This window comes from Chlamydomonas reinhardtii, chromosome 2 (genome assembly GCF_000002595.2).
Source record: "Chlamydomonas reinhardtii strain CC-503 cw92 mt+ chromosome 2, whole genome shotgun sequence".
Lineage (NCBI taxonomy): Eukaryota > Viridiplantae > Chlorophyta > Chlorophyceae > Chlamydomonadales > Chlamydomonadaceae > Chlamydomonas > Chlamydomonas reinhardtii.
In genome coordinates, this window is record NC_057005.1 from 8,716,228 (window position 1) to 8,736,400 (window position 20,173).

The following is a 20,173-nucleotide window of genomic DNA, read 5'->3' on the forward strand; positions in this document are numbered from 1 at the left end:
TGGGAAGAAGGGAACGTGCCCGAGGTTGGTTGGCCCGATACGGTGTATTGCATGGGAGGCCGGAGTACGGGTGATCGGAGAGAGGATATAGGTCGCGTCTGAGAGCGGCTAGAGCCGTCTCTCATTCCGATCCTAGGCGAGATAGTCTTTGGCCGGTCTTTTATGAGGGACCCGTCCTAGTGGACGTTAAACTCTTTGGCAACACGTAAGCCGGAACGTGATCGTCTTGCGCCACCCTCTCGCTCGCTACGCATGCGCTCCCGGCCGCCTACGCCGTGGCCAACACGGCCATTAGCAGAGGCCGACAGAATCAGATCTGCAAACATCGAAACGTCCATTGTCCTATCATAGGGCGCGACACAATGGCCGGGCGACAGTGTGGCAAGCAGGGGCACAAACAGGGCGAGGCAAGGCAGAAGAGGGCGCCCGAATGTACGGATGAGTGGCGGGCGAGTCGAATGCAATTGCGGGCCGATTACAACCTGAGTATGAGGAAGCGCCGCGGGTTGGAATAGGGAATGCCGCGGCTGAAGTTCGGGGCAGAGCTGTGTCGCGCGCCCGAAGGACCGAGTGCATTAGCGGACAGTTTGCTGTCGTCGCGCGCTAGAGCGGGCGTGTGTGTACAGTAGACAGATACGGAGGCGCGCCCGACCGCCTGCCTGCCGTCAACTACATACGGCACCGGCAAATGCCACAAGCAGCCCTTCGCCTTCCGCTACATTACCGCGTCGCCGTGCATTGCCACCGCCGACGCCGCCATCGTCCTAACCCGCTTCCTGCGGACGCTTGACGCCACCCTGCCGGCCCTCAATGCGCACGTCATGCCCTCCATGCCACTGCGGCCGTGGCACGTGCGCGGCACCTCCGTCTCAGCCAGCCTTCTCCGCCACGTCCATCGCCCCTCGGCCCATCAACCCGCTCCTCCGCGCCGGCACACCACGTTCACCCCCACGCCGCCCGCGCCCGCCGACCCCACGCCGGCCAAGCCCGCCGCCGACTTCCCCTGCGCGGTCTGCGGCCGCACTGCCGACCGCGACCTCCTCCTCTGCGATCATCCCGTTCACGGTGACCCCACCTGCCTGCTCGGCGTCCATGGTGCCTGCCTGCGGCCCTCCCTGTCGCACCCCGACATCACGGCCCTCAAGACATGGTGCTGTCCCTATCATGCCCCCGCGGACCAGCCTCCTTCACAGCCTCAGCCCCAGCCTCAGCCTCAGCCTCCGCCCCAGCCTGCGCCGCCGCCCCGCCCTCCACCGGCTGATCGCCCCCAGCCCGCCGCCGCGCGCCTGCTCACTGCCGGCACCCTCCTATTGACGTGTGTTGCGGAACTAATGCGTACGTAGACCAGAGCGGAAGGCGGAGTGGGCTTGCAGGCGGCACGAGAGTAGGCAGTCAGTAGCGCAAGTTGCGAATTCACATAGTACCTCGTAACCGACGGTAAACGCTGTGGACGGTCGCGCCCATGGCTGGCGGCCGGGCTGGCGTTGGGACTACCAGAAAGGATGCGCCCGAAACCAACCTGGAGAACACCAGCGCCACCGGTGCCCAGCACGACATGTATGGGAGGGAGGGAGGGACAGGAGGCGTAATGCACTGCAGCGTAGAAGCTATGGCGCTAGGCGCGAGGCAAGCAACGTCAACCCCAAAGCAACCGCGAGGACATGGTGCGCAATCCGGGCGGCGGGCCGTGGCTCCGATATGTGCGAGGCGAGCCAGGTGGGCTTATTTTGTGGGTTTCGCGTTGTCGCGCATGGCAGCCTAGTCGCGCGCGAGCTAGCCCTGCCCGGGCTAGCAGTCTGCTTCACGCCAGTGTAACCATTTGGTGCGCCTGCTGCGGAGCCGCGTGGGGCGCGCGCTGGTGTCTCATCTCGAAAGATGACAAGCAACCGCAATTGCTGCTAACTCTAACTTCTTTCTTGCTGCTTGCTAGCCTGGAGCCCTCGATGGCGTCTTGCATTTGCATTCACACTAGCTTACATTCCTATGTACGCAGGACTGCGGGCCGGGGCGTCCAGACCTACTGCAGACCAAGGCCCTTGGGAAGGGGTACGCGTCTCCGTGTTTCCTGCACGCCGGCTGACAACCTTTCGGACACGCACGCCAGCGCCGCCCACACTATCAACTTCGCAACGCCATACGACCCATGCGACCAATGACATGTCGACCATACAACCGCCACGCGCCAGAACAAGTCAGGACGACGTCATGTTTGATGCCGATAGCTTGTGTGACAGGCCGGAGGCTATGAATGGTCGCATACCAGGTAGTCATGCACCGGCACGGAAGTTCGTGCAATACCGTTGTGGGGGCCACACTTCACTCCCCCATCCTCATCCTGTGCTGTGCTTCATCAGCACTTCGTATGGGAAGACAAATTGCACGCACACACCAAGACACATGAACATCTTGTTTGCTTGTACATTTGCATGGACAGTGCCGGCCCTTTCCCTTGTCCTCGCCTAACACGGACGTCTTGTCAGCCTGCAGAAACCATATCTGTACATGCTGTCCCACGTAAACATACTCATCCCCCCAGTGCCAGGATGAACGACTCAGGCGCCAACGCAACAAAAACACACGTGCTGATAAGATCCTTCTCCCAGCCATCAGCGCCGAACATACAGGCTGCTGGAGGCTCATTTTAGCCTAAATCCATGTTACGGACAGGCTGGCCACGTCGGGCAATTTGCCCGCCGTTATGGCGTAGAGCGAATAGCGGGCCGCCTGGCGCCACACCACATCATCTCCCATCGCTGCTCTACTTGCGGCAACTGATACTGCCACTTACAACCCGGCAGCGCCGCGGGTGGGCACCAGCTCGTTCGCGTCATTCTTCATGTCAGAGCGTAGGAACTCCTTGCGCCCGCGGCCCTTGAATGCGTAGTGCCGCGTGTACTGCGAGCGCCGGTCCGGCTCCTGCTGCGCCTTGGCGTCCCTGAGACGTGGGGGCGGGGCAAGCAGAGAGGCGGGCGAGAACAATGTGGTGATGTGCTGAAGGCGCGGACCCTCGCCGTTCGGCTGCAATACACGCAAGAACAGCGCGAACGCCCGTGCCCACCCCATGCGTAACGGCCGCCCTTTCGTTCGACTTGAAATCAAGCCCGGTTGGGTTTCACACCCACCGCCGGTCCTTACCCCATCGGGCGTCGCCCATGATACCGCCGCACCCCCATACCCATCGCCACCCACACCTGCTCCTGGACCCAAGCCCGGCTGCCCAAGATATCGCGGAGCCCAACTCACATCTCCTCATCAGCGCCTGGCCCGCTGGTCCACCAAAATGCAAATGCTACTCCAAGAGCCACCTTGACTGCGAGGCCTGCCTGCCCGGCGGGCAGCATTCCCACCGCCGCGCCCGCGAGCTTGGATACCGTCTTCACTAGCTTCATGACGTTTCGCTGGCTTAAATACCGTACCCAGATGATGTGGGTTTGGGTCGATTAAGCCCAGTTGCGCAGCCGCTTGTGAAGGTTCAAACTTGCCAAGCGCGCAGTACTTTGCGTGTGTGATCGATCAGATACAAGCTTTGTACTGAAGCACGTCAACGTACGTGATACGCTTGCTTGCAATTCAGACTTACAGCGGTGTCCCATGCAATTTCGGCCCTCTGCCCCAGCCCAGGCCATGCTCCAATTCTCTTTAATTATATTGGTTCACATGTTATTCATTGACACAATTGAATGTAGCTTAGCGAGTTTTGCGTTGTCTTTCATACTGCGCTTCGCTTGCGCGCCACACGCCAACGGTTTTGCCTCGCCGCTGCCCAAATTTTCGAACAGCCTTCATAAACTTGCGTCTTACTTGTCCACGAGAAAGCGTCTGTAGCCATGCAGACACAACGGCCGCTTGCAAGCCCAGGACGGCAGGCTAGCATTCCTGCGCGCAGGGCCTACAGTCTGCGTCCGCCGCTTACTCAGCGCCAATTGCCAATTGCACGTGCGGAGCCACCTCAGACGGAAGAAATTAAGTTGTTTGGCATAATCCCCACTGCGCCTCGCTCAAGCAAGCTTGGCGAGAACCTGGAGGATCGCATCCAGTCTGGCGAATTCACGGACTCGGGCTCGACAAAAGAGAAGTTGACTCGTCCCCTGCGCCAGGCGCTGGCGAAGGAGCCGCTTGTTGGTGAGGCAAATTGCAGAAACGGAATTCAGGAAGCGGCGCGCACGCAGTAGATGCCTCCAGATGTCTCCGGCAATATGTTGTCCTTTTCAACAAGCATATCAGGGTGCCGATTTGGGTCCTGGGCAGTACCGTCCTTTGGCCCACGGCGTGCCCCAACGTCCACGCCCACCTGTCGTCTTGGTTTTGACACAGGTCGGTCTGCAGCTCGCTTCCTGGCGGACTTGGGCCGCCAGTGGCGTGCCGAGGCCAGTAAGCGCATGCCTGAGGTGAGGTTAGAGCTGCGGCCCTGTGACGGGGGTGGGCGAGCCAGTTGCCCGGTACTGGGCAAATCCACGTATACGGTATGGGTGTAATGCATGGGGCGTCAGTAACTTGAAAGGGTGTACTCTCCCTATCATGGCCTCATTGACGGGGTCCTGCGACTCCGTCCTGAAATCGACAAAAAGCTAGCGCCCTTGATTGCCCACAAAACTCTCTTGCAATTGTAGGCACGCGGCGACATCCGGGAGATTGTGGGCCAGCCAGTGTTTGTGCCGCTGTACAAGCTGTTCCTGGTGTACGGCAAGATCTTCCGGCTGTCTTTCGGCCCCAAGAGCTTCGTCATCATCTCTGACCCCGCTTATGCCAAGCAGATCCTGCTCACGAACGCGGACAAGTACAGCAAGGGGCTGCTCAGCGAGATCCTGGATTTCGTGATGGGCACGGTACGGGGCGCGTTGTAGCAAAGGAAAATGTATTTAGGGGCACTGCCTGCATGAATGGGCGGATACGAAGTGTTGTATTGTCCACACGATGGGCGGGTGATTGCACCAGCGCCTTGGACTGCAGCAGCAATGACTTGTCCCGTGCGCTTCTGGCATCATGTGCAGGGGCTCATTCCCGCGGACGGCGAGATTTGGAAGGCGCGCCGCCGCGCAGTGGTGCCAGCCCTGCACCGCAAGTGGGTGGCCAGAAATTGCAGGGGTCGCGACAGTGGTAGTGTAAGGGCACGCCCACGCATACAGCGGCAATTTGGGCCCAATTTCGTGTCAGTCAACGCATGTAACTGGATCATGTGTGTGGATGCAGGTACGTGATGTCGATGGTGGACATGTTCGGCGACTGCGCGGCGCACGGCGCGTCCGCCACACTAGACAAGTATGCCGCCTCAGGTGCGTGTGCGCAGTCAACCTGTCCACGTTCATGCGTGAGGCATCGAAGCCCACCAGGACTGCAGCCTTGCCCATGTCACGTGCCCCAGGGCACGCATTGCATGCAGTGTCTCCACGAGCGCCAGCCCAACTTGCCACCCTAACTTGAGGAGTCCCACACCTCAGGACTGCACGACTGCACTGAACGAGCAGTCGAGCACCATGCTAGTCCTTCGCGCCACACTTTACTTTCTCCTTCAACACGCACCTCGCAGGCACCAGCCTGGACATGGAAAACTTCTTCAGCCGGCTGGGTCTGGACATCATCGGCAAGGCCGTGTTCAACTACGACTTCGACTCGCTGGCGCACGACGACCCCGTCATCCAGGTGCGGTGTCCTATGTGCAGGGCGATATGTGGCGTGCGCAACAAGCCACATGCAACATGGCAATGGGTGCAGCCGTCATTGGACACTGGACACCGCAGGGGCGGTGCATCTGGTACGGGCATGAGCGCCATGAATCATGACGTCCTTTGCCTGTGCGCCTCCCTCCCATTCCCCAGGCCGTGTACACGTTGCTGCGCGAAGCGGAGCACCGCTCCACAGCGCCCATCGCCTACTGGAACATTCCCGGCATCCAGTTTGTGGTGCGTGTGGATGGCTGGGCGGCGCCGGAACTGACTAGAAAGAGCTGAAGCAGCATTACGCCCATGCGGTGGGCTTGAGCATAGAATTCAAACATCCTCGCCTTGCACCCTCAACCTACGCAACGCGCAGGTGCCGCGGCAGAAGCGCTGCCAGGAGGCGCTGGTGCTGGTAAATGAGTGCCTGGACGGCCTCATCGACAAGTGCAAGAAGCTGGTGCGTGTCACGGCTGCTGTGAACTGTGGTTCTTAGTGGCGGTCGGTGGGTGCAGGGGGTCCATGCCGTGTTGAAGGATCTCGCCGGCATCAGGTTCATGGTTGGACGTGAGGATGGCACCAACTGCGTTTGGACAGGTCGAGGAGGAGGACGCGGTGTTTGGGGAGGAGTTCCTTAGCGAGCGCGACCCCTCCATCCTGCACTTCCTCCTCGCGTCTGGAGACGAGATTTCCTCGAAGCAGGTGTGGCCGGCCCTGCACAGTCCCGGGTGTGGCTTGGCTGCTTGGGTGGCTTTAAGGGCGCCAGCGGTGCAGAGTGCGTCGCGTCCCAATGCTCAGCAGGTCTCTCGCAGCCAAGCCTGCCTGCAGGTCGCCCGCAGCCGAACCTGCCTGCACCTTGTTCGCAGTTGCGCGATGACCTGATGACTATGCTGATTGCGGGGCACGAGACCACCGCCGCCGTGCTGACGTGGACGCTGTACCTGCTGTCCCAACACCCCGAGGCGGCAGCGGCCATCCGCAAGGAGGTGCGCAGGGTGCTGGGGTGAAAGGAAGGGGCAGGACGGATGTTGATTTGCCAGCAGCAAAAGACAGACGCAGACAAGGCGGCATGTACCGGTTGGCAACATAGCACCTTCCTGCGCAACGCCCCACCGCAATTGTAGAGCCAGAACCCCCTGAGGTCGCCATCCTGAAATGCTGCTGCGCAATTGCGCGTCCTGTGTGCAGGTAGACGAGCTCCTTGGGGACCGCAAGCCCGGGGTGGAAGACCTCAGAGCGCTCAAGGTTAGCGGGCGATATTCTTACTTGTTGCGGGCAAACATGGGTCGCTGGCGGAGGAGCTGATGGGCCCGAGCCACATCCGCACGCCCGCCGTCTTGGGCTGATACCTGCCCCATGCGTTATGCAAGCCCAGTCGCTCAGCATTCTTCTGATCTCCTGCGTGCCACGCCTGTGCCCAGATGACGACTCGCGTCATCAACGAGGCGATGCGGCTCTACCCACAGCCGCCAGTACTCATTCGCCGCGCGCTGCAGGTGCGTGCACGTCCTCTCATTCTGGGACGCAGGGAGACATTGGTAGCCTCAACCCGTGTGGCAACCGGGATGCTTAAGCCACCGATGTAACATTGCATGTGCTTAGGACTCCGAAGGCAGGCGGCATTGTGCACATGGTCAGTTGCGAATGCTACCTGGCCTGCATCCAAGCGAGCTGCAGTTACACTTTAGAACGCGGATTTAACGCGGTAACTTTCACCGCGGTGGCGCCTACCCACTGACCCCGGGCCCCAGGACGACCACTTCGACCAGTTCACGGTGCCGGCCGGCAGCGACCTGTTCATCAGCGTGTGGAACTTGCACCGCAGCCCTAAGCTGTGGGACGAGCCCGACAAGTTCAAGCCGGAGCGGTGAGCAAGATGGGCTGGGGCGTCATTGCTAACAGCGGCACCCTACGAGGCCCATTAGCGTCAGCGTTTTGGTATGAAGATGGGCCTGGTGCTTGTCGTAGTGTGAACGCAACATCGTGTATGCAGTACGGTTTGGGGTTCTATGGGACCTGGGGGTTTGTGTCGGATTGGCACGGTGGTCAAGATAACCTGGTGCGGGGCGGTGCCTCCTCCCGTGCCTACTTGACTCACTATCCCTGCTCGCGCTCTTGTACCGTATTTCGCCGCTCGACCCGGCTACACCCGAGACAGCGTGCCGCATGTATGTTACTTGTCCCCAGGTTTCTGATACCTCCCTGAACGTTTACGGGGCTCAGCCGCCCTTGATGCAGATGCATGAACTGACACAAATCCCCATCCTCTCCGCTGCACCCTCTTACAGCTTCGGACCGCTGGACAGCCCCATCCCCAACGAGGTGACTGAAAACTTCGCCTACCTGCCCTTTGGCGGTGGCCGCCGCAAGTGCATTGGCGACCAGGTGCGTTGTCGCGTTTCGGCATACAAGCAGCATGCGCGTGTGTGAGAGCAGCCCAATACAGTTTTATTCTGCAAACATTAATTGATTACTGATGATGCCGCTAATTGGTCATCGTCTGTCTCGCAGTTCGCTTTGTTCGAGGCGGTTGTTGCGCTGGCCATGCTGATGCGGCGATACGAGTTCAACCTGGACGAGTCCAAGGGGACAGTGGGCATGACAACAGGTGAATGGGTTGCCAGTGAGAACCGCCAGACGCGCGTACTGGTGCATGCTAGCAGCTCCCGCATGTACAGCACATGCGAGCGTGTAGTGCAAACATCTTATAACCGTTGCTGAGCTCTGCCGCGCACGTATCCCCCAGGTGCCACCATCCACACCACCAACGGTCTAAACATGTTTGTTCGTCGGCGCGACCCATTGACCGTGCCGCCGACCTCATCTAGCGTGGCGGAGACGGTGTCCACTGGGTACGCGTTCGCTTGTGGCCCAGCTGTCATGCCTGTCGCATCAGCGGAGGTGGTGGCCGCGCCCGCAACGGCTGCAGGTGGCGGCTGCCCATTTCACACCGCAGCAGGAGCCGCTGTACCAGCGGCGACGATGAGCCTGAGGCCCACCGGACCGCCGTCCGCCTAAACACGTACTGGAACAGAATGACGGAGGCAGGCGTTTTCCTGCGTGGACTTGTACTAAGAGACGGCTGTTCACAATCAGGATGCTGCGCGGGCGGAGGCTGGTCGCGCTGCGGCAGCAGACGTCGGGGACAGACTGACGTGGCAGCGGTGGCAGGGCAACGGCGCATGGCGGTGTGCAAGGATTTTAGCCGGCTGTTGAAGTTTGGATTTGCAGTGCTGCAACCAACAGCGGCGACTTGATGCAGTTGCGGTTGAGGGGCTGCGGCATCAGCTAGCTGGGATGCTTCAGGCACCGCAAGGCGCCAGAGGCTTGCATCCTCCAGCTCTTGTACGGTATTCGAGCTGGTGCCCCCGTGCGAGGGAAGCGTGCGATGTTACTGGGTAATGGCATCGAGATCGTGGGTAGGGGGTCCCGGGTATCGGGTAGCACACGGCATGCCTGCACACGTGCATAATCAGCGCGCAGACTGGGGCTGAGGTGGATGCGATGGGGCTTTGGGGACATCACATGCTTCAGGGGGCCTTGGCCCACCCGGGGGTGCCAGTCCGGCAAGTCCCTGGGGATTGCGTGAGTTCAAGCCCCTAGATTATCAAAGGACATCATGCGACATTTATGAGGTCTCTGGGTATTAACGAAGATGAACTAATACTGCGCATCAGAGAAGGCAACCACACAACGTCGTCGAGGCTTAGCCAGGCTTAGCAGAACGACAAGATTTTTCCTTGCACAGGACAAGTGTTCCCCCGGTCACGGGACAAGGGGTGTCAGCTGTGTACAGCTGGAAAATGGGCTGAGCCCCCGTACGCTTGGGAGCTAATAGGCGTGTAACGCCCCGTTAGAGCCTCCATGCCGCAACGACGCGCAGGCGCATCGGCTAGGGACACTCGGGTTGGGGTCGTGCGGGATTTCCCGCGCCACATGCGTGCCTTGTCACGTTCCCAAACACCCCAAGCATTTCTTTCGCCTCCTGCCATACTCAACACCTCCCCGGCGCCCCACGCTCAAAGGGCAAGGCGCGGGGCGGGGGCGACCTCGGGGCTTCTCGGCATTCTGGCGCGTCGGCAGGCATGGCAGCGCAAGTCGCTCAAAGACTTTCGATATACTTCCCCGCTTTGCTTGCCGCCAACATAGTTTGTCTTATAGACTGCATATCGGCGGGCACCGGATGCTTTCCTCGCGACCTCGCGAAAGTCAATTTCCATGGACGCGCGAAGGCACTTCTCGCTCCGCCCGAATTTTCCCTGCCACTTATATACATGCAATAGGCATTAACATATACTAATACGTAGCAGCCGCGGTTTGCGCCAGTATGCTATGTTTTGCCATGTTTGCATGAAATGCCTGCAGTGCGTGCCGTGCCGGCACGCAAACCGGTACGGTACTGTGCTGTGCTATGCTCGCCAGCAAAGACCCTAACTAGACACCGGCCAGCCTCAACCTGCGCGCCGGCGCCGCTTTGTGGGCGACACCGCGCTGTCCTCCTCCACGTGGCCTTGCTCGCCCCCTCCACTACGCACATACACGCCGCAACTGCTGGGCCCAGGGCCGCTGCCGCCAGGCCCTGTGCCGCTGCTGCTCCTGCTGCTGCCGCCGCCGCTTGTGCGTGTTGCGTTCTTTCAAGCACATAAATGCCGCTGGTGGTGGTGGTGGGGCCAGACCCTCCACCACCACCATCGCCGCCACCGCCACCGCGGCGCAGGGCCGCAGGCCGCGCTCTACCAAGCAGCATCTCCAACAGCGCGTGCCGCATGTTCGTCACAGAGTTGGCGTCGCGGCCCTACAGTTCAGCATTCAACAGGACGGCACCTGCGCCTGTCTGATACCTGACCCGGCCCCCGAACAGGACTGAACTTGTGCCAGGCTTACCCAGGGGGGGTAGAATCTTCCGAAACAGACCCCATGCTTCAAATGGATAGAGCTCAACGAGAAAATCACGAATCCGCTTTCAAAATTGAAAAAGGATTTCTAGGTGCAAAGTTATGACCCCTCAAAGTGGCCAGTCGGTCGCAGTGCAAGAGGTTTTGCACAGGTTCGTGCCAAGTTTTGTTCCTAGCGCTTCTGTCCTGCAGCGCGCGGCGCAATGGGTGCAGCTCAACGAGGCGTGCGTAGGTATACCCCAGACTTAGCACACATGCATAGTATGGGGTAGTTTGGGGAGCGGCATGTCGGCATGTCGAGAGATGCCTGGGGAACTGTCCAGGGACAGCAGGTCGGTGCCGGACGGCTTTTGCATGGATGAACGTGTCAGCACATTTCGTATCATCAAGTAACACTGGGGTAAGCCGTTGCATAGCAGGCCAGTCTATCAGGATACTTGTCGGCAGACGGCGGACATGTCCACATGTCCAATTGTCGGTCGGTCAAAGTGTGTTCCCAAGGCGGATCATTTACATAGCGATAGAGCTCACCGAGAGCAGTCCATTGGCACCAACCTGACAAAAAACTAAGGGGTTCTGAGGGGTGTTTTGAGGGTCGTACGGCAGGGGGGTTCGGTCGGTCGGTCGGTCGGGGGGTCCGGGAGGTTTTGTGGCATGGGGTCAAAAAAGTTTGTTCCTACCCCCCCCCCCTGGCTTACCCACACAGTCCCGCAGTGTTGGCACACTTGGACATCGCGGGCACGCGAGCCACCAAACGGAATCACCACTTGCAGGCAGCGCTGCCCGTTACCGAGCAGCCACTGTCCACACTTCGCGCACACCTGCATACACACATTTCAGATGCAGCTGACTGCTTGCAAACAGCAAAGCATGCCTGGAGAAATACGCAGTGGTTGTACGGTACGCCGCCAGAGGGCCTCGGTAATAATGCAGCGCACATGCCAGGCTGCCCCGGCGCGACAAGTCATTCGGGCAAGAAGTGCCATTCGCCCATTATCATATGTGCACGAAAGATATGCACAAATCAAGAGAAGCCAAAGCACGCACAGAGGAATACCCTACATGAGTTGTGCGGTATGCCACCGAAGGGTCTCGAGCTACAGCACCGCCGTGTCATTCTTTCTCTAATACTGCGTCCGCAAACCCCTGCCTCGCTTTGTCGTTGTTCTGCCCACCACTCGCCTCCACCATGCTCTCTCGCACCCTATCATGTCCGTGCCTCTACGCGCCGCCACCGCCAGCGGGACCGGCACCGCCAGCAGCGCCGCCGAGCCCGGCAGCGGGTGCCCGCGCAGCCGCTGGTGCCGCCGCCGGTGCCACCGCCACTGGCACCGCCGCCGCCGCCGCCGGCGGCACCGCTGCCGCCACCGCGCCTCCCACCACTCCTGCACCCGCCCCACCGCTGCCACCACCTGGTGCCGCCGCCGCACCACCACCAACTCCACCACCACCCGCCCCGTCCTGCTGCCCCTGTGCACCCGCCGCGGCCGCCACGGCCGCCGCCCCCGCCTCCATGTCCAGCGCCAGCAGCTGCGGGTTGGCGCCCGGCCCCCGGATCGCGTCGCTGGCGGTGCTCTGCCAGTAGGCGCTCTCACGCTCCAGTCGGCCGCTGCTGGCGTTACGGTTGGACGTGATGCGCAGGTTCTCGGCCTGGAGGCGCTCGTTCTCCTGCCGCAGCCGCGCGACGGTCGTCTCCAGCCCGTTCACGTCTGCGCGCACACACATGCATACACACACATGTGGAAGGAGGGATGAAGGGGTTGTTTGCGCCGTTCCCAGGGAGCAGCAAGAGACACGAGGGAGCAGGACAGGACTAGCTGAACCGTCATGATTAAGGGTAGCTGTCCGTGCCAGACGGACTGAGTGAATCGGGCGGCGGCGGCAGCACCAGCCATGGTGTAGACGGAGGCGGGCGTTGACAAAACGAGACACGACAATATGTCAGCATCGCTCCCAGCCCAACAAGGAGGACCAAGCGCATTACCAGCACCCCCTCGCCCTACCCTGACCAAGCAAGCCGCAAGCAGCCAACACGTGATGGGGTGTGCAAGTAAGGCTAGGGACCCACATTTGTCCATATTGGCGCGGGCGAGGCCGGCGGGGCGCGGCAGCGGCGGGCCCGCCGCCTCGCCGTGCTGCTGCGCCTGCGGTGCCGCCGCCGCTCCCGCCGCCGCCGCTCCCGCCGCCGCTGCCTCCTGTTGCAGCTGCTGCGGCTGCGGCGCCTGCATCTGCTGCGCCTGCGCCTGCAGCGAGGCCACCTGATTCCGCAGCGCTGCGCGCTCTGCCTCAGCCGCCGCCGTCGCTGCCGCCGCTGCTTGCCTTTCCGCGCGCAGCTGCTGCAGCTCCTCCTCCGCAGCCTCTGCCACGCGCCGCGCCTCCTCAAGCTCCGCCCGCACCGCCTCCGCCTCCGCGGCGCGCGCCTGCAACTGCGCCTGCTGCTGCTGCACTCTCTGTTGCAGCTCAGCCCGCTCTTGTTCAGTGGCGCCCGCGACCTGAAGCAGCTGCGTTGTTGGGCGAGGTGGGGTGTGTGGGGTGGGGCGGGGGTTGCAAAGATCCTTGGAAAAGCAGGGGCGGGGAAGGAGTTTGATGGGGTTGGACTTGTGCGTGGATGAGCGCGGGAGGCAAAGAGGACCCCGGCTAGGAGGGCGCACATGCGAAGATGTCGCATGCCGCCGTGCCACCACAGCAACGTCACTGCCATCCCCGAGTCCCCGCGACGCATACATGCGCCGCCCCATCTGCCAACGGCCGCACCAATCCACCCACCACAAAGGCCCCTATCCTCGTCCTATCCCACTACCGCATCTACCCCGCACCACTCATCACCGCCGTGCGCCCCACACCCTGTCACATGGTGGCGCCGGGCTCACCTGCTGCCTCAGCGCCTGGATCTCGCCCTCAGCCGCCGCCAGCTGCACGCGCTGCAGGTCCAGTAACGCGACCTGCGGCCCTGCGCCCGTCCCCAGCCCCGCTGCCTGCTGCTGCTCCACGCCCAGGACGTCCGCCGCGCCCGGGCCCGCGCCCGCGCCAGCATACATGCCTGCCGCGCCGCCCGCGTAGCCCTGCCCGGCGCCGTTGTAGTGGAGGCCTTCCGCAGCCGCACCCTCCTGGCCCTCCTGGCCTTCCTGCCCCTGCTGCTCCTCGTAGCCCTCGTCGCCGACACCCCAGGCCCCAGCGTCCTGCTGCTGGTGGGCGCCGGCCTCGAAGGCGGCCTCCTCATAGCCGTTGTCGTAGGCGCCACCATCGTAGCCGGCAGCCGCCACGGCCTCCTCCTCGTGCTGCTGCTGGTGCTGCTGCTGGTGGTGGTGCTGCTGCTGGTGCTGCTGCGGCGGCACCTGCGGTTGTTGCTGCTGCACCTGTTGCTGATGAGCCGCTTGCAGCTGCAGCTGCTGGTGCAGCTGCTTGTGCCGCGCACGGGGCGGCTGCGCCGGCGGGGACAGGTCCGCCGCGGCCAGCTCTGCCGCCGGCACCTCCGCCAGCGGGGACAGTCCAGCGCCCGGCGCCGCGCCAGCAGTGCCAGCAGCGCCGGCGGCAGAGGCGCCCGCGCCCGGGCTCCCAGCCGCCGCGGCCAGCTGCTGCCGCATGTCGTGGCTGCGGCGGGGCCGAGGCACCTCGCGGCCCGCGGCGGCTCCGCCGCCCTGCGTTGCGGCGCGCTCGTTTCCTCCCCCCGCCGCGCCCGCATCCACCGGGCTGCCCTCGTCGTCGGCAAACTCCGAGCCGTCGCCGTCCTGAGCTGCGGCGCCTGCTAACGTGCGAGATGGCGGCACAGATGGGCGCGACGGGTGAGGATTAGAGGGAGGAGCTATTGCGCTGTGCGCCGTGCGCCGGTGCGCTACGTGATGATGGTGTGTGGCGTCGGCGCCAATGACGTGTACATGCACGTATGGCGATGTGACCTGGGTGCAAGCTAAGTTGCCTAGACCTGCATACCTACTCACATCCCAAGACCCTGCACCCGCAATCAACCCCACGCCCACCTGCGCCACGGTGCCACCGGGCCCGCTTTGCGGGCCGCCGCTCCTCCTCGCCCTCCTGCTGCGCGCCGGCCTCCGCGCCCGCCGCCGCATCATCCTCCGCCACGGCTGGGACGTGTTGCGCCCCAGCCGCCGCAGCAGCCGCCGCAGCCGCAGCCGCAGCCGCCGCGCGCACCGTCGCCTCCGCCGGCATGGGCGCACTGCCACCCGGACGGATGGCGCCATTGCGGGCCCTCACGAAGACGCTGGGCGCGGCGCCGGCGCTGCTACCCGCACCGCCCTCCAGACCAGCAAATAGGTCCGTCACAGACGCAAGTGTCTGCCCCTGCTGCTGCCTGGCCGGCGCAGCGGCGCCTGCGCCACCGCTGCCTATGCCCCGTACGGCGCCGCCGCGTGCGTCAGCCGGAGCCTCAGCCGGAGCCACAGCTGGAGCTGCACTCGGGGCTACAGCCGGGGCCGCAGCCGGAGCTGTGGCGGCCGCGGCGGCGCTGCGAGGAGGTCGCAGATAGCTACGGCCGCCGTCAGCCGATGGTGCTGACGGTCCCGCCGCCGCCGCCGCAGGTGCAGCCGCAGCACCGCCCGAGCCGCCCGCTGCCCCCGGCCGCGCTACCCCGGCGTCGTCCGCCGCCGCCGCTGCCGCCGCCGTCCCGCCGTCGCCTTCTGTCGTCGCTGTAGCCCCGGCGCGCCGGGTGCTCCTCTTTGCGAGCTGCAACGCTTGAGCTTGCTGCGCCGGCTGCGGCTGCGGCTGCAGCTTGGCCAGGTCCGGGCGGCACTCCTTGCAGAAGAACTTGTCACGTGAGGTGAGCGGCTTGGAGGGCCAGTTGCTGCAGGTGAGGTGCCAGCTGCGCTCGCACTGCTCGCAGATGTAGGTCTGACCGTGCTCTGCAGGGTGGGTGCATAAGCATGAGCAGTCCCAAGGGTTCAAGTCCTTGCGGCCCCACTAGCCCGGAGTCGCGGCAAGATGCGAGGGGTTGGTGACGTGGGTCGGATCGGGATGGTTTGGGTGGGACAAAGGGTGACGTTCATGTGGGTCGAGAGGGGGCCGGGGGCTCACAAGTCCCCCGGCTGTTGCTGGACAGCATGACCTGTGTGGAGCCAGTACGTGTACGGTACCAGTCGAGGAGTCGGACCCCCACCTTGCAGCAGGCCAGCCCGGAAGCCCCAACCCAGCCCCCGGCCGCAAGTCGTCAACCCAGGAATCCAGAGACGCGTCTGCAGTACACCACCACCAAGCACGTAAGGAACCCACTTACCGCGCAGCCAAACCGTGCGCATGCCGGAACCTGCCTGTGGCGCATGTGCCGTCCCCTCCCTCGCTCACCCTCCTCCCCCAGCTCTCACCCTCCAGCGCCGCCTCCTTCCCGCACGCCGGGCACGTCTCCTTCACCACCTTGACCACGAAGCGGTCCAGCTGGACGGCGCACCAGAGCTCAACCTCGTCACCGAATTCGGCAAGCGAGCCCAGCGCCTTGGCCACTCGCGTCAGGTCGAAGCGGCCCAGCTCCTCACTGTGCTCGCCGCGCCTCTCCAACAGCGTGTATTTGACCTTCACGGGCACGGCGTCTGGCCCCGGTGCCTGAGGGCGGGCGGGGCAAGCGAAAGGAAAATGTGCGCCCATGCGTATTCCCATGGCTCGCGAGGCAGCGCACCTTGCCATCGCTGGACGGGCAAAAGAACTCAAGCGTCACGGATAGGTTCCGCCCTCCGAGCTCCTTGGTGAGATGCTGCTTGACCAACTCGTGCGGGACGACGAGGTGCGGGTTGGTCCCCCAGTCATCACGAATAATCTGCAGAATATAAGCAACCGTCAGTCAGAATGGCTCGCTAGAAGCCGTTCGCTCGTTCCGCGCCAATTTGGCCGGACATCTCCAGCTCACCTTGCCGTCAATCTTCGCAGATGTTTTGACTGGCGGGCCGACCATCTTTGTGTCTTAGTCGAGGTGCCTTAACGGGGCTCAGAAAGTAGGGCTTTTACGCATGGCCAGGTTGCTAGCTCAGGAGCAGAGTAAGAGATAATTATTTGATGCCTGCGTTGTCAAATAAACCTGCGTCTGTAGCATTCGGCAATTCATTGATATGCTCCCTCCATTCCCGGCGCCACACCAACCTCCTCCGCATCGGGGGCCGTGTCGGCCTTGGGGGCCAGTATGCCACCCTCCGTATGATAAAGGCTGCATTCAGCTTCGCGTACCTCCGGCCGAAGCTTGGGATGGACACTCTGAGAGAACGAGTGCCCTCCCGTGTAACGCTGCAAGGGGCGGCGTAGTCCGCGGCGTAGTCAGGGGCTGGCGGGTACGTGCGGGTACGCGTGACTACCCGGGGATCAGGTATGGGGGGTTCCCCACGGACCGGAGCGCCCCCCTCATGGGGAGAACCGCATGTACCGGGGCTCCCCCCTCGTGGGGAGGGCCCTCGGCTCTCCAAAATGTCGTCATCGCGGAACACCGCGCCCGCGCCCTCCACCAGCAGTCCCAGCCCTCCCCCCTTCTCAGGAGGGCTTCCCATAGCTCCCCGCGGCTCTATGCCTGCTCAGCTCGTGCCCGCCGGTGACGGCGCCGGGCACTCCGATTGGCCTACACCGCCGGCGCCCCGCACGGTGCCTAGTAGTGCCCAGTGTCAGAGCTGCCACAAATCTAAATACAGCACATACAACGAAGCTCTATTGAACGCCCTTGCTTCTTCTTGCTACCTTGGTGTCCCTTGCAGTCCCCGGCCGCATGTTAACCGTGTAGGCAGCTAACAAACAATGCATACGATGAATATTAAATTCAACTGAATGAACTACAAATGGCCCGACAGGTAACCTCATAACTCAAAAGTTATAAGTCGACGCTCGGGCTTGCTAATGTAAATACCCGCAGAAAAGTAAAGCTGCAAAGATCAGGCATGGCCTACACGCTGCGAACAACAACCTCTCGGCGCTGTTTGATGCCAACGCCGTGGAGGACCTCGAGGGCTCGCAACTGAAGTGAGTGCTCTCATAAAATAACAAAGCCGTGTTCTCGAGATGCACCGTGCGTCATGTTCACTCGCACTCACAGGCAACTGCCGGGCGCCCTCTACATTGTCGCCGACCCCACCTCCTCCTCCATTGAAGTCCATGCTTACGGCTCCATGGATGACCCTATGCTCGTGCCGAGCATCACGCACCTGGTGAAGTGCGCGTACGCAGTACACCAGCTCCGCCAGCCCCCGCCCAACATTACCATCGTCAAGGCCAAGGCGACTGGCACCACCGCAGGGCCAGCACCCAAGCCAGAGTCCTACCTGGTGAGGGAGACGCTGCGCTTTGTGTACCAGGTGCGTCTTTCTTATGGAGTACGGCGCACACTTGTCTGAAGGACGCGTACCTGCCGCGCAGAACGCCGTGCTGCCAGGCCTTCGGGAACTGTACGATACAGGATTCACAGTGCACATGTGCAACGGGGGCAAGTGGAGCAAGGATGACGGCGTGTCAGCAGGGAAAATTGCAAGCTGGATTCCTGCAGACGGGGGGTGCTGCACATGTGATGGCAGCACGTGCATGGACGCGCGGGCGAAGTTAGGGTTTCCTAACGTGCCGCTGGTGGACTACATGAAGCACGAACTTCGGAAGGAGGAGGCAAAGAAGGCTATCAGCTGGGGGGTGCGGCGGAGTACGTTCGTTGCTCAGAAGGTGGCCGAGTAAGTATGCCTGTACTCTATTGCTGCCGGCACGTAGACATGGCTTCTTTTTGCAGGTTGGAGGCGGAATGGAAGGAGGAGCGTGCCGACCACAAGGTGAGGAACTACCGTGTACGGTACGGTACAGCAGTTGTTATTGCCTACCCGTCCATTGATGCTTGTAGGCATCTCAGGCGCGATCTGGGGCCGCTGCGGCCCGGGTCCAGCAATCAGCGGAGTCTGACGCAAGTGACAGCGATGAGGAGGTGGTCAACCCGGTGGTGGCTCGCAAGGTCCGCAAGCAGCAAGGTGTGCAAGCCTCGTGTGCACGGTTGCGTGCCAAGCTCCCATTAACTCCTTTCATCCCCTATGCAACAGGTGCAACTGCACTCAGCCAGCAGCTCCTGCAGACGCATTTTGAGCGCTTCAACATGGATGGGAAGGGGGCCGGGGAGGGCTCGCTGCTGCTGGTGCTGAAGGAAGAAGGCTATGGGCTATCCAAGGCAGCCCTGGCCAGGGCGCTGCGGGATGCCAGCTTGAGATGGGGCAAGCTCACGCCGACGCAGGTAAGTGCACATGCTAGGGCGGCTACGGGTAGTTTGCTGATACTTGCAACGCTGCAGGAGGAGGCACTCGGCCACTTCCAGGAGGTGAAGGAAGAGTACGGCGAGGAGGAAGCTGTGGCGGTCATTGCTGGCATGCTCAGCCTGACGCTTGAACATGCTCGCAAGCGCCTGGCTGCGGCAAAGTTGCTCCGTTCTCGTAAGTTGATACATCCCGTCGTGACTGCATCCGTACTTGAACAGCGCATTATGATGCAGGCGTGGACAAGCAGCCGGAGGGCTCTGGGCGGGCGGTGCAAACGGCACTCAGCAGGCACACCACCAAGAAGAGTCGCGGTGGCAAGGAGGGCCACGGCAGAGAGGAACGCCGCGGTGATGACGTGAGCCGCGGTGATGACGTGAGCCACGGCGGTGAGGCGAGCAGCAGCGGCGAGGCGAGCAGCAGCGATGAGGAGGGCGGTGGTGAGGAGGGGAGCGGCGGTGAGGAGAGCAGCAGCGGTGAGGAGAGCAGCAGCAGTGAGGAGAGCCACGGCTGCAGCGATGTCGATGAGGACGCCCCATGTAAGAAGTGCGGCGGCGCCGACGCGACCGTCTTTGACATGGTATTTTGCGATGACTGCAACGACTGCTATCACGTGAACTGCCATGAACCCCCTCTCACGGCGGTGCCGATGGGCCGCTGGAGCTGCAGCACATGTGCACAGAAGCCCGTTGACTGTGCGGGCGGCGGGTTGGGCGGGGGTGCCGAAGCACTGCAGCGTGCAGGCGGGCCCGGCGCGGACTTGGAGGTCGCAGCACTGGGCAGGGCGGTGACAGCTGCCGGCGCCACCACGGCAGCGGACTGCAGCAGCACAGGTGGCGGTGACGGCGGGGCGCTAGCGCCGACAGCAAGCCCACCTCCAGGGCTGGGCGGGGGTGCCGGGGCACCGGTGCACAATAAGCGCATAGCAGTTGGTGAGCTGCCAAGACGTAATAAGGGCGCAAAGCTGCAAAGCATCCTTGAGATGTTGAAGAAGTAGTTGACACGTGACACTGAGCAACCCGTTGACATGTCTCAAGGATAGTCCGTTCGGATAGTTTTTACAGGCTGGAAACCAATATAATAAGGATACTTATGCTATGTAGGTGCCACCTGCTGAGTTTCAACTGAATCGGAGGTGGTCATTTTTGGAAGGTAGTGCTTCTGGGGGTCGTTTCGGCGGGGGTTTGGGAGGTGTGAGAGGCGAGTCGCTCCAAACTGAAGGTCACCTGCTTGCGTTCAAACTCGAGAACATGCATTCTGATACTATTAGATTTCATATGATATATGCTGGCAGCACGTTTGGTGTCTAGAGACTTGGTCAGTCCAGCACATGACATGTCGGCACGCGTTACACACTCGGCACGAGAACGCTTGCGCTGAGTAGGTCATCGTACTTCTGTACGCTGTATAACGTATGACCGGT

At 62.2% G+C, this 20,173-nt stretch overlaps 4 protein-coding genes across 4 annotated transcripts; 2 read left to right on the forward strand and 2 right to left on the reverse strand.

Moving 5' to 3' along the window:
- Window positions 1-1,961: 1,961 nt before the first annotated feature.
- Window positions 1,962-3,551, reverse strand: CHLRE_02g142246v5 (uncharacterized protein). The gene is made up of 2 exons (XM_043060145.1): window positions 3,244-3,551; window positions 1,962-2,935 (listed from the first exon to the last, which is right to left on the reverse strand). Exons 1-2 carry the CDS (start codon window positions 3,387-3,389, stop codon window positions 2,785-2,787), a joined length of 297 nt encoding a protein of 98 aa, XP_042927904.1. The 5' UTR covers window positions 3,390-3,551; the 3' UTR covers window positions 1,962-2,784.
- Window positions 3,552-3,671: 120 nt separating this feature from the next.
- CHLRE_02g142266v5 (uncharacterized protein) lies at window positions 3,672-9,512 on the forward strand. The gene is made up of 16 exons (XM_001700440.2): window positions 3,672-4,122; window positions 4,315-4,388; window positions 4,611-4,826; window positions 4,992-5,062; window positions 5,191-5,273; window positions 5,528-5,640; window positions 5,817-5,900; window positions 6,031-6,114; window positions 6,252-6,356; window positions 6,521-6,640; window positions 6,843-6,899; window positions 7,076-7,150; window positions 7,406-7,521; window positions 7,943-8,039; window positions 8,166-8,262; window positions 8,401-9,512. Exons 1-16 carry the CDS (start codon window positions 3,828-3,830, stop codon window positions 8,670-8,672), a joined length of 1,959 nt encoding a protein of 652 aa, XP_001700492.1. The 5' UTR covers window positions 3,672-3,827; the 3' UTR covers window positions 8,673-9,512.
- A 1,535-nt stretch (window positions 9,513-11,047) lies between these two features.
- Window positions 11,048-16,551, reverse strand: CHLRE_02g142286v5 (uncharacterized protein). Its single transcript, XM_043060146.1, has 7 exons — window positions 16,401-16,551; window positions 16,173-16,310; window positions 15,865-16,099; window positions 14,527-15,405; window positions 13,420-14,291; window positions 12,618-13,050; window positions 11,048-12,258 (listed from the first exon to the last, which is right to left on the reverse strand). The coding sequence occupies exons 1-7, from the start codon at window positions 16,443-16,445 to the stop codon at window positions 11,771-11,773; spliced, it is 3,090 nt and encodes a 1,029-aa protein (XP_042927905.1). The 5' UTR covers window positions 16,446-16,551; the 3' UTR covers window positions 11,048-11,770.
- Window positions 16,552-17,181: 630 nt separating this feature from the next.
- CHLRE_02g142306v5 (uncharacterized protein) lies at window positions 17,182-20,173 on the forward strand. Its single transcript, XM_043060147.1, has 7 exons — window positions 17,182-17,823; window positions 17,885-18,186; window positions 18,243-18,282; window positions 18,351-18,474; window positions 18,544-18,731; window positions 18,789-18,927; window positions 18,987-20,173. The coding sequence occupies exons 1-7, from the start codon at window positions 17,545-17,547 to the stop codon at window positions 19,745-19,747; spliced, it is 1,833 nt and encodes a 610-aa protein (XP_042927906.1). The 5' UTR covers window positions 17,182-17,544; the 3' UTR covers window positions 19,748-20,173.